This window comes from Eucyclogobius newberryi, unplaced genomic scaffold, assembly GCF_026437365.1.
Source record: "Eucyclogobius newberryi isolate DKJ021-1_F unplaced genomic scaffold, fEucNew1.0.hap1 SCAF_8, whole genome shotgun sequence".
Classification (NCBI taxonomy): Eukaryota; Metazoa; Chordata; class Actinopteri; order Gobiiformes; family Gobiidae; genus Eucyclogobius; species Eucyclogobius newberryi.
Window position 1 is genome coordinate 29,415,211 of NW_027316500.1, and position 20,970 is coordinate 29,436,180.

General features: G+C 44.0%; 1 protein-coding gene across 1 annotated transcript in view; it reads left to right on the forward strand.

The window, feature by feature from the left end:
• Positions 1 to 20,970, forward strand: part of LOC140351443 (adhesion G protein-coupled receptor A2-like) — a 115,203-nt gene that overhangs the window by 55,097 nt on the left and 39,136 nt on the right. Inside the window, exons 4-7 of the mRNA XM_072437282.1 lie at positions 3,230 to 3,301; positions 3,484 to 3,555; positions 5,555 to 5,718; positions 20,500 to 20,713. Of these exons, the coding sequence (XP_072293383.1) occupies positions 3,230 to 3,301; positions 3,484 to 3,555; positions 5,555 to 5,718; positions 20,500 to 20,713 (522 nt within the window). The remainder of the gene's footprint in view (positions 1 to 3,229; positions 3,302 to 3,483; positions 3,556 to 5,554; positions 5,719 to 20,499; positions 20,714 to 20,970) is intronic.

Here is a 20,970-nt window from a genome sequence, read left to right on the forward strand (position 1 = left end):
TCCTTATTTATGTTGCTTATTAATCAGGCTTTGTCTTCCATAACTCTTGCATTAAGACTTTTTAAGTAAACTTCACCGTTTCAACAACCTATCTGACGAGCCAGCGACATGTCCAGGAGAAGAATGGGAACAAACTCCTACGAACAAGAAATTCATGAGCTACAAGCACGGATATTCGCTTTAGAATCTGAAAAAGGACTCCGCAATTCAATGCCAGCGTCATCCAGTGGTAAGAAGTCAGTTTTTACAAGAAAAGCGTCTACTTTCAATTTAAACTCTGTGTCGTTCCCAAAACTGTCTAAAGACCAGACTGTATCTCGGTGCAAAGCCTAAACGATACAAAGAGGTTGTAAAGTTGCCTAAAATACAGCTCACAACACACATTTTTACAGTTTTCAGAGACGGAAGTAAATGGACAAAGAGGAAATTGGAGCCATGACGTGTGCAAAAAGCAGCAACCACAGAGAGATGTCAGATGTGAAGGTCACACCAGAGACTTTTCTGAGAGGAGACGGTGCTATCAGGGTGTGAAGCACGGACGAACGCAAACGTGTTGCTTCCCCAGCGCCACAGTCTCTGAGATCACGTTATTCCTTCCTAGTATGTTGACCACACATCCAGGAGTTAAACAGCTGATTGGACATAAGACGGGAACAGACTGACGTTTGGAAAAGAGACTTCTTGGAGTTATTGGAGGTGCTTGATAAAGTTGAAATCAAGACATTCATAAGTGAAGATAAACACGTTTAGGCGACGGCTTCAGCTGAATACATGGCTGTTTAAAGAGTGTGCACCTAGAGGACCACACTACATTGAGAACCTCTATCTATTCTGGAAACCAGAAGACTTGTTTAAGAGAAATAGAGCTGGAGTGAGGGTGCTGACAGAGAACTCGCTCTGGCCTCTGAAAGTTGTGAAAAATGAACTTATGAACTCATCACAACGATTAATTCCGATGCTTGGAATGCATTAGGAAAGTGAGTGGAGAGTGTGGACTGCTCCAAAGAGTTTAAAATAAGACAAAACATCAATACAGCACGTTTAAGCAAAGACGCTTATAACTCAATATATCGTGACAGCCCATGATATTATTGTATTTATGTATTTATCCACAGACAGTGCAAATTGACCAACCGTAACTGCATAATATGACAGAAATCTAGTTCACATTAGATCATAATATTTTAGTTTATGTTGTAATTTGTTTTATAATTTATAGTTCATAATGTTCATAAGGAAAATATCTTGTGACTCGACCCCAGGAACAACTTTTGTGGATTCATAATATTACAAGTGCAATCCAAACGTATCTCTAAATGCCGTAAAACTCGTCTGATTTGCCTTCTTCCTATTGCATTTCTGAACCTTCCCTCCACGTCGCTCCTCTTCTTCTATTTTCTCCCTCGTCCCTGGAGTGAGTGACTTGATTGCACCCTGATAAGACCCTCTTTCTCCCCATGCTTAAGTTCACTGTGTATGTGTCGACCGGCACGCTGCTAATTTAACCGCTCCCCATCCAGTGATTACTCGAGTGCTCTGCTTATTTTCCCCACAGCTGCGCCGGCAAAAGCAGCTCTTTAATTACAGAGGGCCGGGGCCCGGGAGCCGTGGGTGCCGCCGTGCTCGCCCAGTGTACTCGTCGCACAGTGTGGATGGAGAAACAGACGGGTGGTTAAGGGAGGTCAAAGGTTACTACAGGTCATGGAAAGTGTGCAAAAGGGCGATGGGAGAAAGAGTGGTGTGTGAGTGACAGGGCAAGATGCTAGTGTTGTCACAGCACGAGCGTTTCAAACTCGATTTCGATAAGAAAAGGGCTCAATCGATTGATAGATTCTGATACCACTAGGATAAAAAAAAAAAAAAACATTTTAAAATAAGTTGTTTCTTCATTATTACCATCTTTGGTAGAAAAGTAAATAGAAGACCATTCAGGAAAGGTCTAATTTTGTCATTTTCGTGTTGTATTAAAGTGCGTTATAAATAAAGTAGCAGGTGCAGTTGCAGTATTTTTCAACCCGACAAAATACAGGGAAATACAAATATAAGTGTTCCAACACTAGCTAGGATAATAATGTTATATGCAATGTAGACTAGATAAAATGAGACCCACTGCAAGTATACAGAGACAAATCTGAATTGTATCAAGACGTGAATGATTATGTGTAATGTGAATACAAGAGAGTCAAAAATCTATAGAAAAGACGAGACATTTTTTACAATAAATTAAAAAAGATTTATAAGGTTTATAAGGTAAATTGTGGAGAAAGGTTTCCTTTACATTGGTTTATGGGACGCTTCTCCAGCTGTGGCTCTATAGGTTGGCTCAGAATGCATATTGTGCTTATTTTATATTTTTGGAGGAAAACCAGAACATCAGGAGGACATGTAAGGCATCCCCTTATTTTATTCATAAGTTGTAGAAGTAGAAAATATGAGTATCTAAGACAAAACACTCTCTTGCATTCACACAGAAGGAAAGATGTGGTCGTTTGCTGAAGGCGCTCCAATCAGTGAAAGTAGAAGCGGGCGCTCTTGGGAAACGAGAATCAAACTGCAGAAAGCACTGAAAACCCAGGCACTCCAGAAAAGTACAAGCCGCCGCAAGGACGTACTGCTGTGGAATATCTGCAAAGGATTAGCTAGAAATAAAGAGTTGAACAGAGTTTGTCTTCCTCAAAAGCTGGATCTTTATTTACTCGTGGCAGTAAATAACCACTGTCCCTGACAAAGGTATCTGTCCCTCATCCTCCAGAACAATGACAACATACACGCTTTTAAAGGCAGTGACACAAACTGACACAAACTGACACAAACGCACATCATCACAATCAAATTAGCTCCGAAAGAGATAGAACAACCATCACGGAGCTGTCTCTTTCGGAGGCGCCGGACCATCTTTATCAGGGGCCCACATCATATTATCTGCAAACAATAACAGCATAGATAGAATGACAGGACGTTTTCCTGTTACAGTACGTTTACATTTTTGGACCCCTTGGACTTGCACACATGCAGCACACACATGCGTCGTCCTCATCCCTTGGACTTGCACACATGCAGCACACCCATGCGTCGTCCCCATCCCTTGGACTTGCACACATGCAGCACACACATGCGTCGTCCTCATCCCTTGGACGTGCACACATGCAGCACACACATGCGTCGTCCTCATCCCTTGGACTTGCACACATGCAGCACACCCATGTTTGTTGTGTCCTTGTCTTTCCAGGGATCTGTCCAGTAACCGGATTGGCTGCCTCGTGCCTGAAGTGTTCCTGGATCTGGGCAGCCTCTCAAAATTGTGAGTAATCCTTTAATTGAAAACATGTTTCTTTAAGCTTAATTCTCTCTCTGCCTGTGGAGAATAGACTGTAGATACAAATTACTGCTGGTGTGTCGCCTCGGAGACAGACGGCAGGTTATAGAAACAGTAAGGTGGATATATTTAGCTCATTAAAAGTGATTTTTGTATTTCTTTAACAGGAATCTATCTGGAAATATCTTCTCAACGTTGGGCATTGGACTCTTCACACACTTGTTGGCTCTCAAAGTGCTGTAAGGAAAATTGTATTATTTGACATAAACATATAGCTAAAGACAGGACAAATCATAATAATCTGTATTTCTCAAACAATAGTCTGTCAGGCTTTATCGTTACCAGTCCACTATAAGCATTATTGTAGTCATATTTAGGTGATCGTAATAATCCTCTTGATTGTACAGACTAAAACACACATGAAAAGAGCTTTTATAGCAAAGAGAGTCATTAAAACGCCTTCAATCACCATATTTCAACCTTTATTTGTTTGGTTTATTTGATTGGGACAGTGCACATGAACCTGAACATACCATATACACCAATTTCCATCTGTTTTCCTGCATTCACTCTCATACATTCATACACCGGCATACGTGGGCACTGGATGCAAGGCGGGTGAAGTGTCTTGTCCAAGGACCACTCGCCACCACGCACTATCGCCCCCTTGTGGCACCTGGCATTCCAGTGGGCTCTCATCCAAGTACTAACCACGCCAATTGCTGCTTAGCTTCCGAGATCTACCGAGATTGGCCATCGACAAGTTGTAACGACCACAAATGTAATGGAAACAGTCTCATGGTTCTATCTAAATAATCGCTTAACTAGTTGACCTACTTCATCCTGAACTCTTAAACTTTCTCTACTATCAACAGTCTTAGTAGTAGTACCGTAGTAGTAGTATTGTTCTGGTGGAGGGTCTGCCACCTGCTTCTCCCCATCAATCTGAACCCAACTCATTAAAAAAAAAGGGAAATACAGTAGACTAATACTAAATAGCCTTTGTACTGTAGTTTTATTTATTGTATCGCTGAGACACACCACAATAATATAAAAGACTGACTTCTCTGTGACATTGGGGAATTCTTGAGGGATGAAGAAGCTAAAGTTAGTTTTTTTGGAGTCAGGTGCCGTGGTGTCTGCCTTCATTATTTATACGGTGCATATTCTATTTACCGCACTTTTTATGCTATTGAAATAGTTCTCATCGTGAGCTCCAGAGATGATAAACTTGTGGATCATGGGAACAAAACACGTCTGATGTTCTTTTCCTCCTCGGGCCTTTCTTTCTCCTCCTCTTCATTACCACCAATCATTTCCTCAACAAATCTATATTAGTCTGACATCAAAGCACCAAAGTTTATCCCTCCTCTTAACTAGTCTTTCCTATCTCCTGCACAGTTACAAGCCAGAGCTGCGGAGAGATTACCGTCAGAAGATGTTGTTAGCAATAGAACGCCTTTAATTTCATCAACATAACTGAAAAGTACTGTATGTTCCGGACAATAAGTCGTGCACCTTTTTTCATAGTGTTGGCCGGGATGCTCCTTATATGTGATATTATTCGTTATTTTCACACTGACGAAGAATCTGCACTTCCTCTACCTCTGGAGTTTGTGGAGTTGTTTAGAAGTGACACAGAGGAAGAAGAATTCAGTGGATTTAGTGATTTGGGGTAAAACTGATGCTTTGGTAAACTTGTCAGCATGTTCTTTATGCTAAAGTTATCTCAATAACTGTTCATATGTTACGTTAACATACCAGACACTTACCACAGTTCTGTCTGTGCCTCATGTAGCTGAAGGTGTTAGCGTTAGCATACGTACACCTATTCACCATGTTCTCTCATCTGTTATTATTTTAAACTGCATTTCAAGATTGAATGTCTGTTCTCGGTCGTGGATTTTATCAAATTATTTCCCCCAAAAAATGCAATTCATACTCCAGTGCGACTTCTTATTTTTTTTTCTTCTTTGTTATGCATTTTTTGGCTGGTGCAACTTATAGTCCGGAAAATAATATTTTCCGGACTATAAGTCGCACCAGCCAAAAAATGCATTATGGTAATGCCAGACTGTGCAATATTCCAGGCAAATCAATAAAACATCCTAGAGAGAGAACAAGCTGGTGACAGACTCTCCTTTACCGTGCACCTTTTTTTGCTGTGCGTAAAGCCGCTCGGCACATGATTCCCAAGCTGCACGCAAGCGTATTTCATGACCTTTCGCTCTTTTGCAGACACTTTAAAACCGAGAGCTTGTTCTGTGACTGTCAGCTGCAGTGGCTTCTGGTCTGGGCCAAGTCGAGCTCGGTGCGGATCGGAAACGACACGACCTGCGCGTTTCCCACCCGCCTGCACGGGCTGGAGTTCAGGGACCTCCGGGAGCACCAGCTGCGATGCGGTATGGCAACTTTCATCGTTTTCCCTTCCACTTCCCACGATTTGTTTGGTGTTGTTCTCATACCGACATGATTGTTTGTCTCCAAAACCACCTTACGGGGCCTTAAATGATTCTCCCGACGCTTGTTTCTGTTAATTGGTTAATTAGTTTCTCTCACCTTCTGCCTTAGCTGTAATTACTCCCTGAATGGGTGATGCCAGATGTAAATTGTGTGAGGAAAAGTAATGGAGAAAAGAGCTCACATCTGCAATGGAAATGAATTTTTAGATTATCACTTCTCTTAAAATGAAATAGTCCTTGGATATTATGGCTTACCAGGTTTTGGCAGAATGGTGTGTGTTATTTTGAGTGATATTCCTCCATTACAGCCGTTGTCTTATTGCATTCCATTCTTTTACAATGCGTGTTAATGAACATACATGATTTACAGGCCGTAGCCGGGGACTCGTTTCCAGCTATTGTCCCACATTCACGCTCTCAAACCAGTGTACTTCAAGACTGGAAGCAAAGTGGGGGAAGTGTCTTGCCCATGGACACAGCAAACACAAACCTTCAAGTGTGTTAATGAGCGCTCTAATCCACCTTTGACCCAGCAGTCTCCCATCCCAGCATTACACGGGCCGATCCCTGCTTAGCTTAGAGTTTGGGCATTCTCAAAGTGGAGAAGTCATGTGTATTTATTTCACTTTATGGCTCCGACCTGTGCACTCTGAATGGACATTTTTATTTGTACTCTTACTCTTAATGTGGCAGTGGTTAAGGCTAAGGCTAAGGCTAAGGCTAAGGCTAAGGCTAAGGCTAAGGCTAAGGCTAAGGCTAAGGTTAAGGTTAAGGTGGCTTAGGCTAAGGTACACTTTATTGCATTTGACCCATCCTTCAGGGTTAGGGTTAATCTGGGACTCATCAGATCCTTGTGCGAGGCTTGGTCAGGACTGTAGCTGGAGGATTTTTTCCTATTTGTAGGGATTCAGTTTGTGTCATTGTGTCCATAGGCAAGACACTTCACCTACGTTCCCCGTAAAGTGAAAAATACACTGTAATTGCAAGCTGCAGCAGTTCCAATACACATGACTCGAGCGTCCTCAGTTGAGTGGTAAGATGTGCTGCCCACGGGTTGATGGTTCGGTCATATCTTTCTTGGGTGAATATGGCTGTTGTGTCTTTGGGCACAACAGCACATTGAAGGCCTTGAAAGTCAAAAAACGTTTTATAAATATGACCATTTATGTGCGATGGTCATTTATCTTCAAATCTTGAAAACTGTGGCAATGGCAAATGAGTTTAAACACTGGATAAAGGGCATCCAACCTAAACTCTGTCCACTTTGTCAGCCTCAATGTCATCTTATCGTATCCTTCCAAACTCAAAGTCTAAAGATAATGATCAAGACCTAGTACCGTGTGACTATTTTGAAAGGAATACTCATCTGAAAGAGCCCACACAATCTCCGGATCAGAATCCTCCACACATATTTCACCTCATCATTATTATCATACCCGAGGGCCGTGTATTTCTGTTAAAACACTCCATCTTCACGTCACAACGAAAGGTTTCCAAAGGTGTCCGTTTTTTGCGAATGGTGTAAGCGATACGAGCTCTCACTCCTGAGACGCATCATTAGCAGATCCAGCTTTAAATGACTAACGGAGCATTTGCAAGCGTCCGCACAGAGAGGATGATTAAGGAGATGTGTTCTAATAATAACCTTCCTCTCCACTGTTATTCCTCCACCTTCTGCGAGTGCTCGACCAGACTAATGTGAGGTAGTGATTTAGTGGTCGAGGAGCAGGGAAAAGGGTCCTAAATGATTTGAACGTTGGTGTGGTCTGTGCTCCTCGGCTCGTTCTTCTGAGACACGTGAGAAAGAGAAACTTGCACAAGGTTAAATTCACACGAAAAAAACATTTTACTAGAATTTTACTTCAACGAATCACATTTGACAGATTCTTAAGAGGATGAATACCTGAATATGAACCATGAGAGAAGAACATGTTGAACTGACCGTTTGCCCAGCCCACGTGGTCCCAGCTCTGATTTAGATGTTTGAGAGAAACAATCACTGATAGTTTCCACATTGTTCATGAGTCAATGTGACCAGCACTGATGCGACTGTGACATCATCCAGACTTTTGTGCAGTGGTCATTTAGTCTCACCTATGATGTAACGCTCAGTGCAGCCTTCTCCACTACCTGTGATTGGATGAATTACATTGTTGAGATGACTACCTTTGTTATTCATTCTGTTGGTTAAAGCCACAGTTTTGTGAAGCCTTTACAAAGTGACATCTCTTGACTGGATGGATGTGTCAAATCTGCTTTCACCTGAGGATCTCTCATGATGCAAGCTCGATTTAAATAATTATATGGTACACTTTTCTGTGCTCACAGTGAAACTAATATTCTTCATTCTTCAGTGCAGCACAGGTGACCTCTCAGGAGCAGTGGGCAACACCAGTGCAGCACAGGTGACCTCTCGGGAGCAGTGGGCAACAGCAGTACAGCACAGGGGACCTCTCAGGAGCAGTGGGCAACAGCAGTACAGCACAGGTGACCGCTCAGGAGCAGTGGGCAACAGCAGTACAGCACAGGTGACCTCTCGGGAGCAGTGGGCAACAGCAGTACAGCACAGGGGACCTCTCAGGAGCAGTGGGCAACACGAGTGCAGCACAGGTGACCTCTCGGGAGCAGTGGGCAACAGCAGTACAGCACAGGGGACCTCTCAGGAGCAGTGGGCAACAGCAGTACAGCACAGGTGACCGCTCAGGAGCAGTGGGCAACAGCAGTACAGCACAGTTGACCTCTCGGGAGCAGTGGGCAACAGCAGTACAGCACAGGGGACCTCTCAGGAGCAGTGGGCAACAGCAGTACAGCACAGGTGACCTCTCGGGAGCAGTGGGCAACAGCAGTACAGCACAGGGGACCTCTCAGGAGCAGTGGGCAACAGCAGTACAGCACAGGGGACCTCTCAGGAGCATTGGGCAACAGCAGTACAGCACAGGTGACCTCTCGGGAGCAGTGGGCAACAGCAGTACAGCACAGGGGACCTCTCAGGAGCAGTGGGCAACAGCAGTACAGCACAGGGGACCTCTCAGGAGCAGTGGGCAACACCAGTGCAGCACAGGTGACCGCTCAGGAGCAGTGGGCAACAGCAGTACAGCACAGGGGACCTCTCAGGAGCAGTGGGCCACAGTAGTGCAGCACGGGTGACCTCTCAGGGGCAGTGGGCCACAGTAGTGCAGCACGGTGACCTCTCAGGAGCAGTGGGCAACACCAGTGCAGCACAGGTGACCGCTCAGGAGCAGTGGGCCACAGTAGTGCAGCACGGGTGACCTCTCAGGGGCAGTGGGCCACAGTAGTGCAGCACAGGTGACCTCTCGGGAGCAGTGGGCCACAGTAGTGCAGCGTTCAGGGAGGTGTGCCGGAGCTCGTGGGCAGAAAAACAATACACACCGTCTGGAAATTCCACACAGAAAGTCATCGAACCTGGAACCTTTTTGCTGTGAGGCAGAACTACTAACCAATCAATCATTGTGCCATCATTGAAGTCAGATTTCTCAAAATGCGAAATACCACACCAATTATAATCTGCAAAGCCATCATCTGTCACCTCTCTGGTTGACTAAGTGCAAAACAAAAGACAGCCCTCTTAATTATGAGACTGTAATTATGTGTGACGTTTCAGCTCGAATCCACATGTTCTGACAGAGGGGCAAAGAGCACAAACATGAGAAGTCTTTCAAGTGCAATATGCAAATCTACAGGAAAAAAAGCTGTTTTCCCGGGGCGTTCATGATGTGACTCTCATCATGACACGACATCAAACAACAATAATGAGGGGGAAACGGCGGAGGTCGCTGCCCCTTTGCACACTCTCTGCATGCCAACCGTCACAGCGTGTCGTTTACTATGCGGTCTGGTGAGTCATGTTCGCAGCCATAATGAGTGCAAATCCATAAACAACACAAAAAAGACGACTGCCATCAATGTGTCGCGGTAACGTCCACTCTCTGCCTCTACTGACACTTACAATCCCTCATTTGTGCCATTAGCGGTGCACGAATAACCACATTTCTGGTTGAAAGCCGCATAGACGCTGGTTCTCATCCAAGTTAACATTTTCTAAAACAAACTGAGCGCACTTTCCGCTGGCATTGCTTCACCAAAACATCATTCACTCCTATTTTTGTTTCAGAAATTATTTTAACACTTTGCACAAAGGGTGACGTTTTTTAAAAATAAATATACCGTATTTTCCGGACTATAAGTCGCACTATTATCTAAAAAATACATAATAGAAGAAGAAGAAAAAAACAGTCGTACTGGAGTATAAGTTGCATTTTTGGGGGAAATTTATTTGATCAAATCCAAGACCAAGAACAGACATTTAATCTTGAAATGCAGTTTAAAATAATAACAGATGAGAGAACATGGTGAATAGGTGTACGTATGCTAACGCTAACACCTTCAGCTACATGACGTATGCTAACGCTAACACCTTCAGCTACATGACGCACAGCAAAACGATGAAAAAGGTGTTGCAACTTTAAGTACTGAATTCCGCCATCCACATCTCTTTAGTCCTAAGAGGAAAATCCTTCTCTGCATTTGACCCATCTTTCAATACCAAAAGGGCCCCTGACAGGACAGTGAGATGCTAACAATGCAGTGCAGGGACCTTTTTTACGGATCAAGTAGGATTTGGCATGTTTTAGTGCTCAGAGGAAACACACCCAGACACAAGGAGAACATGCAAACTCAATACAGAAGCTCCTACCATGCCAGGGAGTTTAAACCCAGGACCTAACTGTATATTATTGTTCCATAATCGTGTGCTGTGCTCGGTTCTCATTACAGCTGCATGTACAGTCCTCAGTGCACTTCGCCTCTCGCCGACTTGTTGTTATCGAGGAAAAATGACAGGACACAAGGAAATGTATTTTTCCGCGGTCACAAACCATTGGAAATATTAATATCTACCCGCGGAGCCCTTCCCCTATTGCTCTATAAAGCTGTGTCACGGATGATGCATCTGTTTCGGCCGCTGATGGGGAGCAAAATGTCGAGGACGTACTATCCAGAAATGAGCTCTCGTCCCTGGGCTGAAACGGGCCGCGCGCTGCCTGCAAACGAATAGAGAAACCGGGGTCACACGGGGCCCTGGATCCGGGGTCACACGGGGCCCTGGTGGCAGGAGAGAGCACAGGTCACATCTTATACCAAACGGAATGCTCTTGTTGTGTCCCGGGGCAACGCGCTTCAGCACCACCACCCCCAATCCATTATGTCTGGCTGCAACGAGGACATGCAGTATATTAAATAGTCCAATCATGTGTAGAGGTGTAATAAACAGTACACACAATACAAAATGTTGTGATACAGTATCGATATCATATATTTTACATTGTTCATTGTGACAGCGCCTTGAAAACATCTTTATTCATCATTTATTGAATTACAGGAGTCTTTATTGCTCAAAAATGCCTTGATAAACATTCAAGGTAACTGAGCGGCTTGTCTCCATGGAGATAGATACGTTTAATGCTCCTGGCTTGCAGAACAGGGCTCACAAATACACTGTCACCCTGCTTTTTTAAGAAGTTGATTAGAGGTAGAATATAAATCTGTGGCTGTGGAACCTGGACTCTGAGCATCACACACTGGACCATGAAGTCATTCTAAGCGACGTGACAATGTTCTGTACCGCGTCCTTTTCCATCTCCCCTCAGCGTAACTACGGCAGCGATGTGACCGACCGACTCACGTTACATGCAAAAAAAGCCTTTCAGTCTTTGCGGAGACCGGAGAAGAACCCGCTGCACGACAACAGTGACCGGAGTCCACCTTTTCTGGACTCAGACTGGGACACTTGGCAGGTGGCCGACCCTCATCGGGAGACGTTACATAGAACGCCTTTAGATTGTGGAATTTTGCGTTATTATTCGAAACAACTTGCTTCCCCACGTAGCATATTATTTATCCAAAAGAGCGTGGGAACTTCTGGAACGTACCTTTCTTTCAGATCTTGTGTTGTTTGTCTCGTCAGTTCGGATCCCGCGGAGCTTTGAGACCTTTGGGATGAAAGGCTCGGCTAAAGTCTCCCCTCCGGTCCTCTGCAGGCGGACCTGTCCAGACCGCTGGTTTAGGGCATGACGACACATGGTGCAAGCGGTCATTAGGAACGCAAAGGTCGGCCCTTAATGATGGACTCTGTGAAAGAGATCTGAAATGTACAAAAAGGAGAGAAAGTGATGTAAACGAGAACCCTATAATAATAATAATAATAATAATAACTTTTATTTATATAGCGCTTTTCAGTGACCCAAAGACGCTGAACATAATAAAAAAGGGGGGGGGGGTATTTACAGACAGGGGGGACAACACGTACAGAACACATTAATATACAGATAAAATGAACAAGACAGAAGAAGTAGAGAGAAAAAGATGGGGATGTAACAGGGGGTAGAAGAGTAGGCAATGGGCTAGAGGAGGCTAGGGGTAGGGGAGGTCATAGGCTAAAGATGACCGGACGAATGTAAAGTTTACAAGGCGTTCAATTATGTCATTACAAGAAACATCATAAGCATCATAAGCATAGAGTTAGCATTACAAAGCTTATACAACAATCGGATTTATATTATACAACAAATCTTTCAATTAAACACCACATTTTGCTAAACTTGTTGTACTTTTAATGTTGACAACACAATATTAACCCAGGTCTCCCTTAACAAAGAGGTTTTGGTCTAAATGGGTTTTTACCTGTTTAAATAAAGGTTAATAAGATGAAATAACACATTTAGACTGTTTTACAAAAGTTTTATTGAAAGCATTTTAACTTTTGACATCCGGCTTTGAAAAACAAAAGCAAACTAAAAAATATTGTGGGATCAGGAAGTACAATTTCAGAGGAACAAATGGACAGCGTCTCATTTTTGGCTGACAAACTTTGTGACAAGATTGTGGGACACAAATCATTATTTGTGGTCTGTCTCTTACCATCTGGACAAAGGAAGGCGACGCCTAAACGAAGATCAAGAGAGGCATTAGATCCTTTGTCCCACACAGTATTCAGCTGCTCAATAATCCGTATTCCGATTGCGCTCTGCTCTGACTCATGTACTGTCGCCTCTCACATGCTCAGGCTCAGAAGTAGTACAAATAATGCAAAATGTAAATACAGTGTTCGACCCCTCAGTATCTTCAGTTGCAATTGTTTACATATGATCTGCATCCTAAGGCTAAAGTACACGGCCGGCCTCTGGTGATACACGGGGTTCTTTGTACTTTGAGTATTTGTTTATTCATTGTCTCGTTTTAGATCTATAGAGGTATCTGGCTATAGACCTTCACCCAGAGTCCCCTCACCCAGATTCCCCCCCCCCCCCCCCCCCCCCCCCCCGCACACCTTCACCCAGAATCCCCTCACCCAGAGTCCCCTCCCCAGAGACCTTCACCCAGAGTCCCTCCCCTCAGACCTTCACCCAGAGTTCCCTCCCCAGAGACCTTCACCCAGAGTCCCCTCACCCAGAGTCCCCTCCCCGCAGACCTTCACCCAGAGTCCCCTCCCCGTAGACCTTCACCCAGAGACCTTCACCCAGAGTTCCCTCCCCAGAGAACTTCACCCAGAATCCCCTCACCCAGAGTCCCCTCCCCGCAGACCTTCACCCAGAGTTCCCTCCCCGCAGACCTTCACCCAGAGTTCCCTCCCCGCAGACCTTCACCCAGAGTTCCCTCCCCAGAGACCTTCACCCAGAGTCCTCTCCCAGCAGGCCTTCACCCAGAGTCCCCTCCCCGCAGACCTTCACCCAGAGTTCCCTCCCCAGAGACCTTCACCCAGAGTCCCCTCCCAGCAGACCTTCACCCAGAGTCCCCTCCCAGCAGACCTTCACCCAGAGTCCCCTCCCAGCAGACCTTCACCCAGAGTCCCCTCACCGCAGACCTTCAACCCAGAGTCCCCTCACCGCAGACCTTCAACCCAGAGTCCCCTCCCCGCAGACCTTCACCCAGAGTTTCCTCCCCAGAGACCTTCACCCAGAGTCCCCTCACCGCAGACCTTCAACCCAGAGCCCCCTCCCCAGAGACCTTCACCCAGAGTCCCCTCACCCAGAGTCCCCTCACCCAGAGCCCCCTCCCCAGAGACCTTCACCCAGAGTCCCCTCACCCAGAGTCCCCTCACCCAGAGCCCCCTCCCCAGAGACCTTCACCCAGAGTCCCCTCACCCAGAGTCCCCTCCCCACAGACCTTCACCCTCACATTCCTTCATCCACACTTCCCTCATAAAAGACAAACAGTAAACAAAATAATATAAAACACTTCTACTGGTGTAAAATCAAGACCTATCATAATTGACATCATGTGAAAGTGTTTTAATATGTTTAGATGATTATTTGACAACTATCATAGATTTGACTAAGGTATTCTACCGCACATGTACAGTACGCTACTGTTGTATTTATTTATTTTGTTTTAGTTAATCTCTTACATACAGCCTTTAATGAACAGCAGGCTAACATAACACAACAGCTGAATAAAAGTGTCTCTGAATAGCTTTCACAGACTAAGCTCATGGAAACTCATCAGAGACCTGTGAATGAAGGTGAGGTGAGGGTCCTCCTGCTGAGGGTCTGCGGGTGGTGGGCCCTGGGTGAAGGCGCGCTCGTGATAAGGTTTCCTTAAGTGTCTAATACTCATTAACGTCTTTGTCACTCCACCGTCAGGCCTTGGATATAGTGTCTTTCTCTGAGTACATTCCCTCTCGTTGCATTGATGGCAGAGTGATTCATCTTTCACGCCTGTTTAATTGTGTTGAGCCTCGGCGACGGCGACAGCGAAGGCCACTGAACGTACACACCACAACCATCGCTTCCGTACTCGTCTCACAACTCTCTGACCTGTTGTCTTTCAGTGTTGTCAGGTTTAAAAATGCTCTGCCTGCCACACTGAAGTGGATTAAATAGATAAAAGTGAACAAACAGCAATGCTTCAATAGGCACGGATCAAGCCGAACTCCAACAGTGTCTTTTCTGTGCGGCAATGACGGTGTGTAACTGCATGTACTGTATCCTATAGCATGAATGAGACTTGCTTGTATGAACATGAACATAATATGATTAAAAAAAGAAACAAAAATATCATGTTTGAGATTGCTCTTCAAAAAGGCTCAATGCAAAATGCTAAATACAATAAAAAATAGCTAAATGTTACATTAAATAAAGTAGGAATCCAATGAACCACAACAAAGACAAAAGATGATTATAGCAGTATGGCATTTTTATATCTAATTACTTCAGAGAATTAATTGTACATGTGTTTCAGTGTCTTTTGTACACGGTTATTTTTAATGTTTCTATCCTTTTCGCTCGCTGTGATTAGTGTTACCGCTGTAAACTACTCGTTATTTACCCCTCGTCACACGCAAACAATGGACGAAACGTGCTAATTTCATCTTCCGACTGTCATTTATCTTCACATTCCGTACAGTAAATCTTGCATTTGGCTGTTCCCATTCCTATAATCCCGTCCTTAATGTTTTATTCCCTTTCTTCCTCTCCGTTTCCTTTGGCAGATTTACTCCGGCTGAATGTTACCACTTTGTACAATCTTCCCCAACTCTGAAAGTGGCAGTGTTTTCAGCCGCCACATCGCGCAGCAACTTGTGTCTTTTGCTCGAGCGTTAAGTGGCTGTGTTTTGGCAGCGGGCGGGCGGCGGCTGGTGTGGTTCTTGGGCGGGGGCCCTGCTGTTAGCCGCGCGGGGCCCCTCTGGAGATAACGGCGCCGCTGCCGCTGATCGGGACGAGCGTCGGAACGGGGCCAGGATCATTAGACTGTAAGTGGCGTGGCGAGGACTCGAGCCCGGGCTGGTTAACACGAGTGCGATGACGTCGTCTCTGTCGATCGCGGGGATTAAAGTCGATGGCGCTTGTGCTGATCCATGTGAACATGTTGGCGTTCTGTACTGTAAACCGTCTGCGCTGATAAACTCGCGGCGTTTTGATTTTATTGAGCTTGACAAGCTTCCCACTGGGCAACAGTAGGAAATGTATCGTTTATTCTCCACATCCTGAGGTGGTTGAATGTGTATTCAGAGCCACGGCTGCCCTGGGGCTGATCGTAAAGAGACAACCTCAACCTCCACCAATCATTTACAGTCATAATGCAACTGTTTGTTTGAAGGAGATTGGAAGGATTTGTATTGGCCTTTAAATAGGCTCTGGTACTTATGTTCTGGCATCTCGTACACATTACTTTATACGTGGGAGGCGTTCCGTCATCAGGATTGGTGTTAGCCCTGAGCTACTGGCAGCAGAGGGACATAATACAAATACACAGTTGTAACAAACCTCAACATTGAGTGAGTCTGGTGACGATGTGTGGACGGAACAGGATTTCAGAATCAGAATGTTTTATTGCCTTCGTGACTGAACCAAAATCAGCAAAATGTTTTCTAAGATTCAGTGGAAGAGACTTTTTAAACAGGATTAATGAAACAAATGTGAATAAAGCAAATCTCCAGGTAATGTTTTTGATGAGGGAACAACACAGTTAAACCTACAAAGAAAAGGAAATAAAGTATATTTTGCGCATGTGTCCAGTTTGTTCTGATGGTTGGAGTTTGTACTGATCTGTCAGTTAAGGATTCTGCAGAGTCTAGTACATGTTTAGAATAATCTGTTTAATGTCCGTATGGGTTGAAGTTCTTGTATTTATGCTTTGTAAAGTGACCTTGGATGCAAAGAAAGGCAAATAAAATGCATTTATTTAATTTAATTTAATTTTAACCTTTCTTTATGAGAACTGGTTCTCTTTTGCAACAGCCACCTCAGTCCAGAGACAGCAGCACACAGAGCAGAGCAGCAGAGCAGCCAACACAAGATCACATGCAGTTAAAACATTTAATCCATCACACATTAGACTTTTTACATTATATGCATGTATTATTATATTTGATAACTCTTTTTACTTGTGTAACATGTCTACTTGGTATCAGCCTTCAGTTTCTTCAGTTTATAATAGTGTACTTGAGCATAATTTAGTAGACAGTATATTCTACCACAAATAATGAGCCTAACAAAACTTCAGATTACACCTCTAAAGCAGCACTAATGAATACCCAGATACTAATTTATAATAGTGTCACAACTAGATACAAAATGGAACAAGTGTTCAGGGCAAACATGGACCTAGTTTGATAAAGGTCTTAGTGTACATCAGAACAAGCGTAAGACGACATAATTACATTATTTTGCGTTTAAAGTAACAGTCTAGCATCTAAAAAAGTGCATTTTTCTTATTATTGTGAAATAAAAATCAAAGCTTTTCCTTAGTATCGATATCTATCTTGTTAGTATTGCGACCACACTACCATAGACCAGATATGGCATTTAAGCTATATCTCCCTAGAAACGAGCAGGCGACTCCACCCGCCCAGGTTAGGTCAGATCTGTGGAGAGGCGAGGCATGTTTCCAAGGCAAACAAACGAAAGCGAACAAAACGCACCACACCGCCGCCTCACCGCGTCTCGTTGCGCACGGCCCGTGTCATATTTATGGACTTTCTTATTCATTATAGATATTGTCTGGCCGGCTCGGTTTTCCCGCCACGGGGAACTATTTCCAGGCCACATTTGTTCATACGCTGCTAGACGTTTCGCTGGACGTGCTCCAGGCGGCGGCAACTAGCGCTCCTCGTTCACTCCTCCAATCAATTTGCGGATGTTGTGCCGCTTGACAGGCAATCCGATACATGCCTCATAAAGTTCCATAGTGCTGCGTGCGGGGCTTTCAGGGGGGCCGAAGAGAACCGTACGGGAGGTAACGGGGGAGGTACAGGGGGAGGTACAGGGGGAGGTACAGGGGGAGGGAGGGCAGAGGCGTCCCGTGGCCCGTGGCTCAGTGTTAATCATAAGAAAGAAGAGTCTGCGACGCTGTTTATGACATATATAATCCCAAGGCCGTCAACGAGAGCTTTAATTGCCGTTTGATGTTTTTGTAAAAGTGTGTATGTGTTTTTGGAGTGACCCCGGATCACGGACGCGGTGGAGGCTGCGCTGCCAGCTTAAAGAGTCTGTGAATGGAAAGAGAGAATGGCTAATACAATGTGAAGCGTTATGCAATATTAGAGTGATTTTATTATACTGTGGGCTCTTTGTAGCCAAATGACTTCAAAATATGTTAAGTGAATGGAATAGTCACACACCAGTTTGCATAGTGAACTCCACCTGGCTTTGTGAAGAAGAAATGAAAAAAGTAAAAAAAAATAGTACATCATAAATTCAACAGCACAGATTTTTTAAGACACACATCAAGATTCAAAAAAAAATATTTAACCATTACAAAGTTAAAAGTCCAGATCGTTCTTTGTGTTTTGTTTTTTGTGGGTGATTTAAAATATATATATATATATATATATATATATATATATATATATATATATATATATATATATATATATATATATATATATATATAAATATATAATGTGTTGTTGTTGTTGTTTTTTTATCTATATTCTAATAAAACTAAGATACCACACAAAAAAGCACTCAAAAAGATCACAAATATTGAATCATTACAAAGTTGAAAGTCCAGATCGTTCTTTGTGTTTTCTTCTTGTTGTTGTTTTTTGGGTGATTTTTTTTTTCTTTTTTTTTTTCTGTTGTTATTGTGTTGTTGTTTTGTGTTCGTTGATCTATTCTAATACAACTAAGATACCACACAAAAAAAGCACTCTAAAAGATCACAAATATTTAAAAGCCTGTATTTCCACATGGCAGATTAGGATAAACTTATGCTCTTCAGCCTTCATCAGGACAAAACTGTTGCGTTGGCGTAATTTCACATTTTAAATATTGTTTTGATCTGTTTGAGTGCCTTGACTTTCGTTAAACTTTGCACTCGACATTGGCCCCTGCACTTAAAAGCTTCAAGAGGACAATTTCACACAAAAGCGACACATTGAAGTACCACTCTTGCCTCCTGAAATGCTATTACATGTTATGGTTACTTTTGTTTTCTATGATGTAACAGTAACAGAGTAAATTTAGCCAAACTCGACCTCCATCACCACCAGAGACGTTTTTCCCGCGTTCGTTTTAGACATAGAATCATTGCTGATATTTGCACCTGCGAGAAGAATAAACTATTACCGTATTTTCCAGACTATAAGTTGCACCTGCCAAAAAATGCATAATAGAGAAGAAAAAAACATATAAGTCGCATTTTTGGGGGAAATTTATTTGATGATGCAATTTAAAATAATAACAGATTAGAGAACATGGTGAATAGGTGTACGTAGGCTAACGCTAACACCTTCAGCTACATGACGTATGCTAACGCTAACACCTTCAGCTACATGAGGCACAGACAGAACTGTGGTAAGTGTCTGGTATGTTAACGTAACATATGAACAGTTATTCAGATAACTATAGCATAAAGAACATGCTAACAGGTTTACCAAAGCATCAGTTTCACCCCAAATCACTAAATCCATTGAATTCTTCTTCCTCTGTGTCACTTCTAAACAACTCCACAAACTCCAGAGGAAGAGGAAGTGCTGATTCTTCTTCTGCGTCGCTTAGAGCCTAGAGCGCCCTCTTGTGGTTGTCAGTGTGAAAATAATCAACATGTGTAATGCAGTTGCCAGAGTGAAAATAATGAATAATATCACATATAAGTCGCTCTGGAGTATAAGTCGCACTCCGGCCAAAACGATGTAAAAAGGTGCGACTCCCTGGTATCTTCCCTCACAGATCATGTCCTAAAGCCGACCCGTGTCCTCAAACGCCCGGCACAGCTCTCCAAACCCCCTTAAACCGTGTGATTACAAAGATACACTTTTGCTCAGTATCTGTAAAACATCTGACATCTGCCTCTTCCCGCCGCGACTCGAGCTCCGTCCCGCGTTGTTTTCCCGTGGTTTTATCCTAAACGCACCTCTCCGTCTTCGCCTTATCGCGGCCTTATCATAGTCTCGCTGGCCGTCGAGGAAGGTGGAAAAGGAACGCTCGGGGGACTCAGACCGGGCCGCTCGGTGCGTAATCCTATCGCTGATGTCGAGGCTTGTATTGTGCACATGTAAGAAGTCAGCGAGAGTCCAGTCCAGCGCTCAAGGCCGTTTCCATTATCGGGCGCTCGTGATCTCACGGCGCGGGAGGATACACGTGTGAACTGGAGAGCAGGGGGATGAGGAGGCCAGAGGGCGGTGGGTGTGACCTTGGCAGCGCATTTGTGTGGATTACAGAGACACTTTGAGGACTGGTGATTCTGTAACGTCCCCGCGTGCTATAGAGGAAATGCCAGCAAATTCAGGATATGGAACAATGAAATAATGGAAATTCGTTTTAAAAATGTGACCAAAAAATTTAATAATTTACTGCTTTTTAAACTTATCTGATCAACTCTACTTGCAAAAACTTGATATAATGATGAGTTTAAAGAATGTTTATTATGCAAATGTTTACTTTTTGTGAGTTTTAAACCGTGCTGTATCATTGATTCTTCGTAAAATAGTTGTATTTGGCTTCATTCATGTTTGTTCAGTAAGTCCTGTCAGTTCTTCCCGGTCCTGTGACGTCATGCAGAGCTCCAAGATCCCCTGTGCTGTTTTTAACTTCATAAATAATCAACAGCCTCGTCCTGACGCCTTTCTGCCATCTGACCATGTTTTTAAATCAGAGTAGAGACCATGTTCAGAGCGTATCCGGTGGTATTTGTCTGCGATGTCCCGTACAACCCTTCTATATCGCTTCTACCTCATCATTTATTCTCTCTCCCGTCCCCTAGATGGGCCCCTGGAGCTGCCCCTCTTCCAGCTCATCCCGTCCCAGAGGCAGCTGGTGTTTCAGGGGGACAGACTGCCCCTCCAGTGCACCGCGTCCTACCTGTACCCGCGCATGGAGCTAAGCTGGAGGCACAACGGGCACCACGTGAGCACCCACGAGGAGCAGGGCGTGGCGGTGGAGGAGAGCATCATCCACGACTGCAGCCTCATCAGCAGGTCAGAAAGCACGGAGGCTGAATGAGACTTATAGTTATAGTTGTAGTTATGGTTATAGTTATAGTACAGTTACAGAAAGGTGGAGTTTGTGGACTTAAGTGGCACTTCTACTATGTATTTTTAATGAACCATGACGTTTTTGCATTATTTACGCCTGTTTGGGTCCTGGGTTCATCCTTCTTTGCCCTTTTCTAATTGTAGTGGAAGTGGCTGAGTGGATAAGTAGCCACCCAATATCCAGATAGTGACTGGTTCTA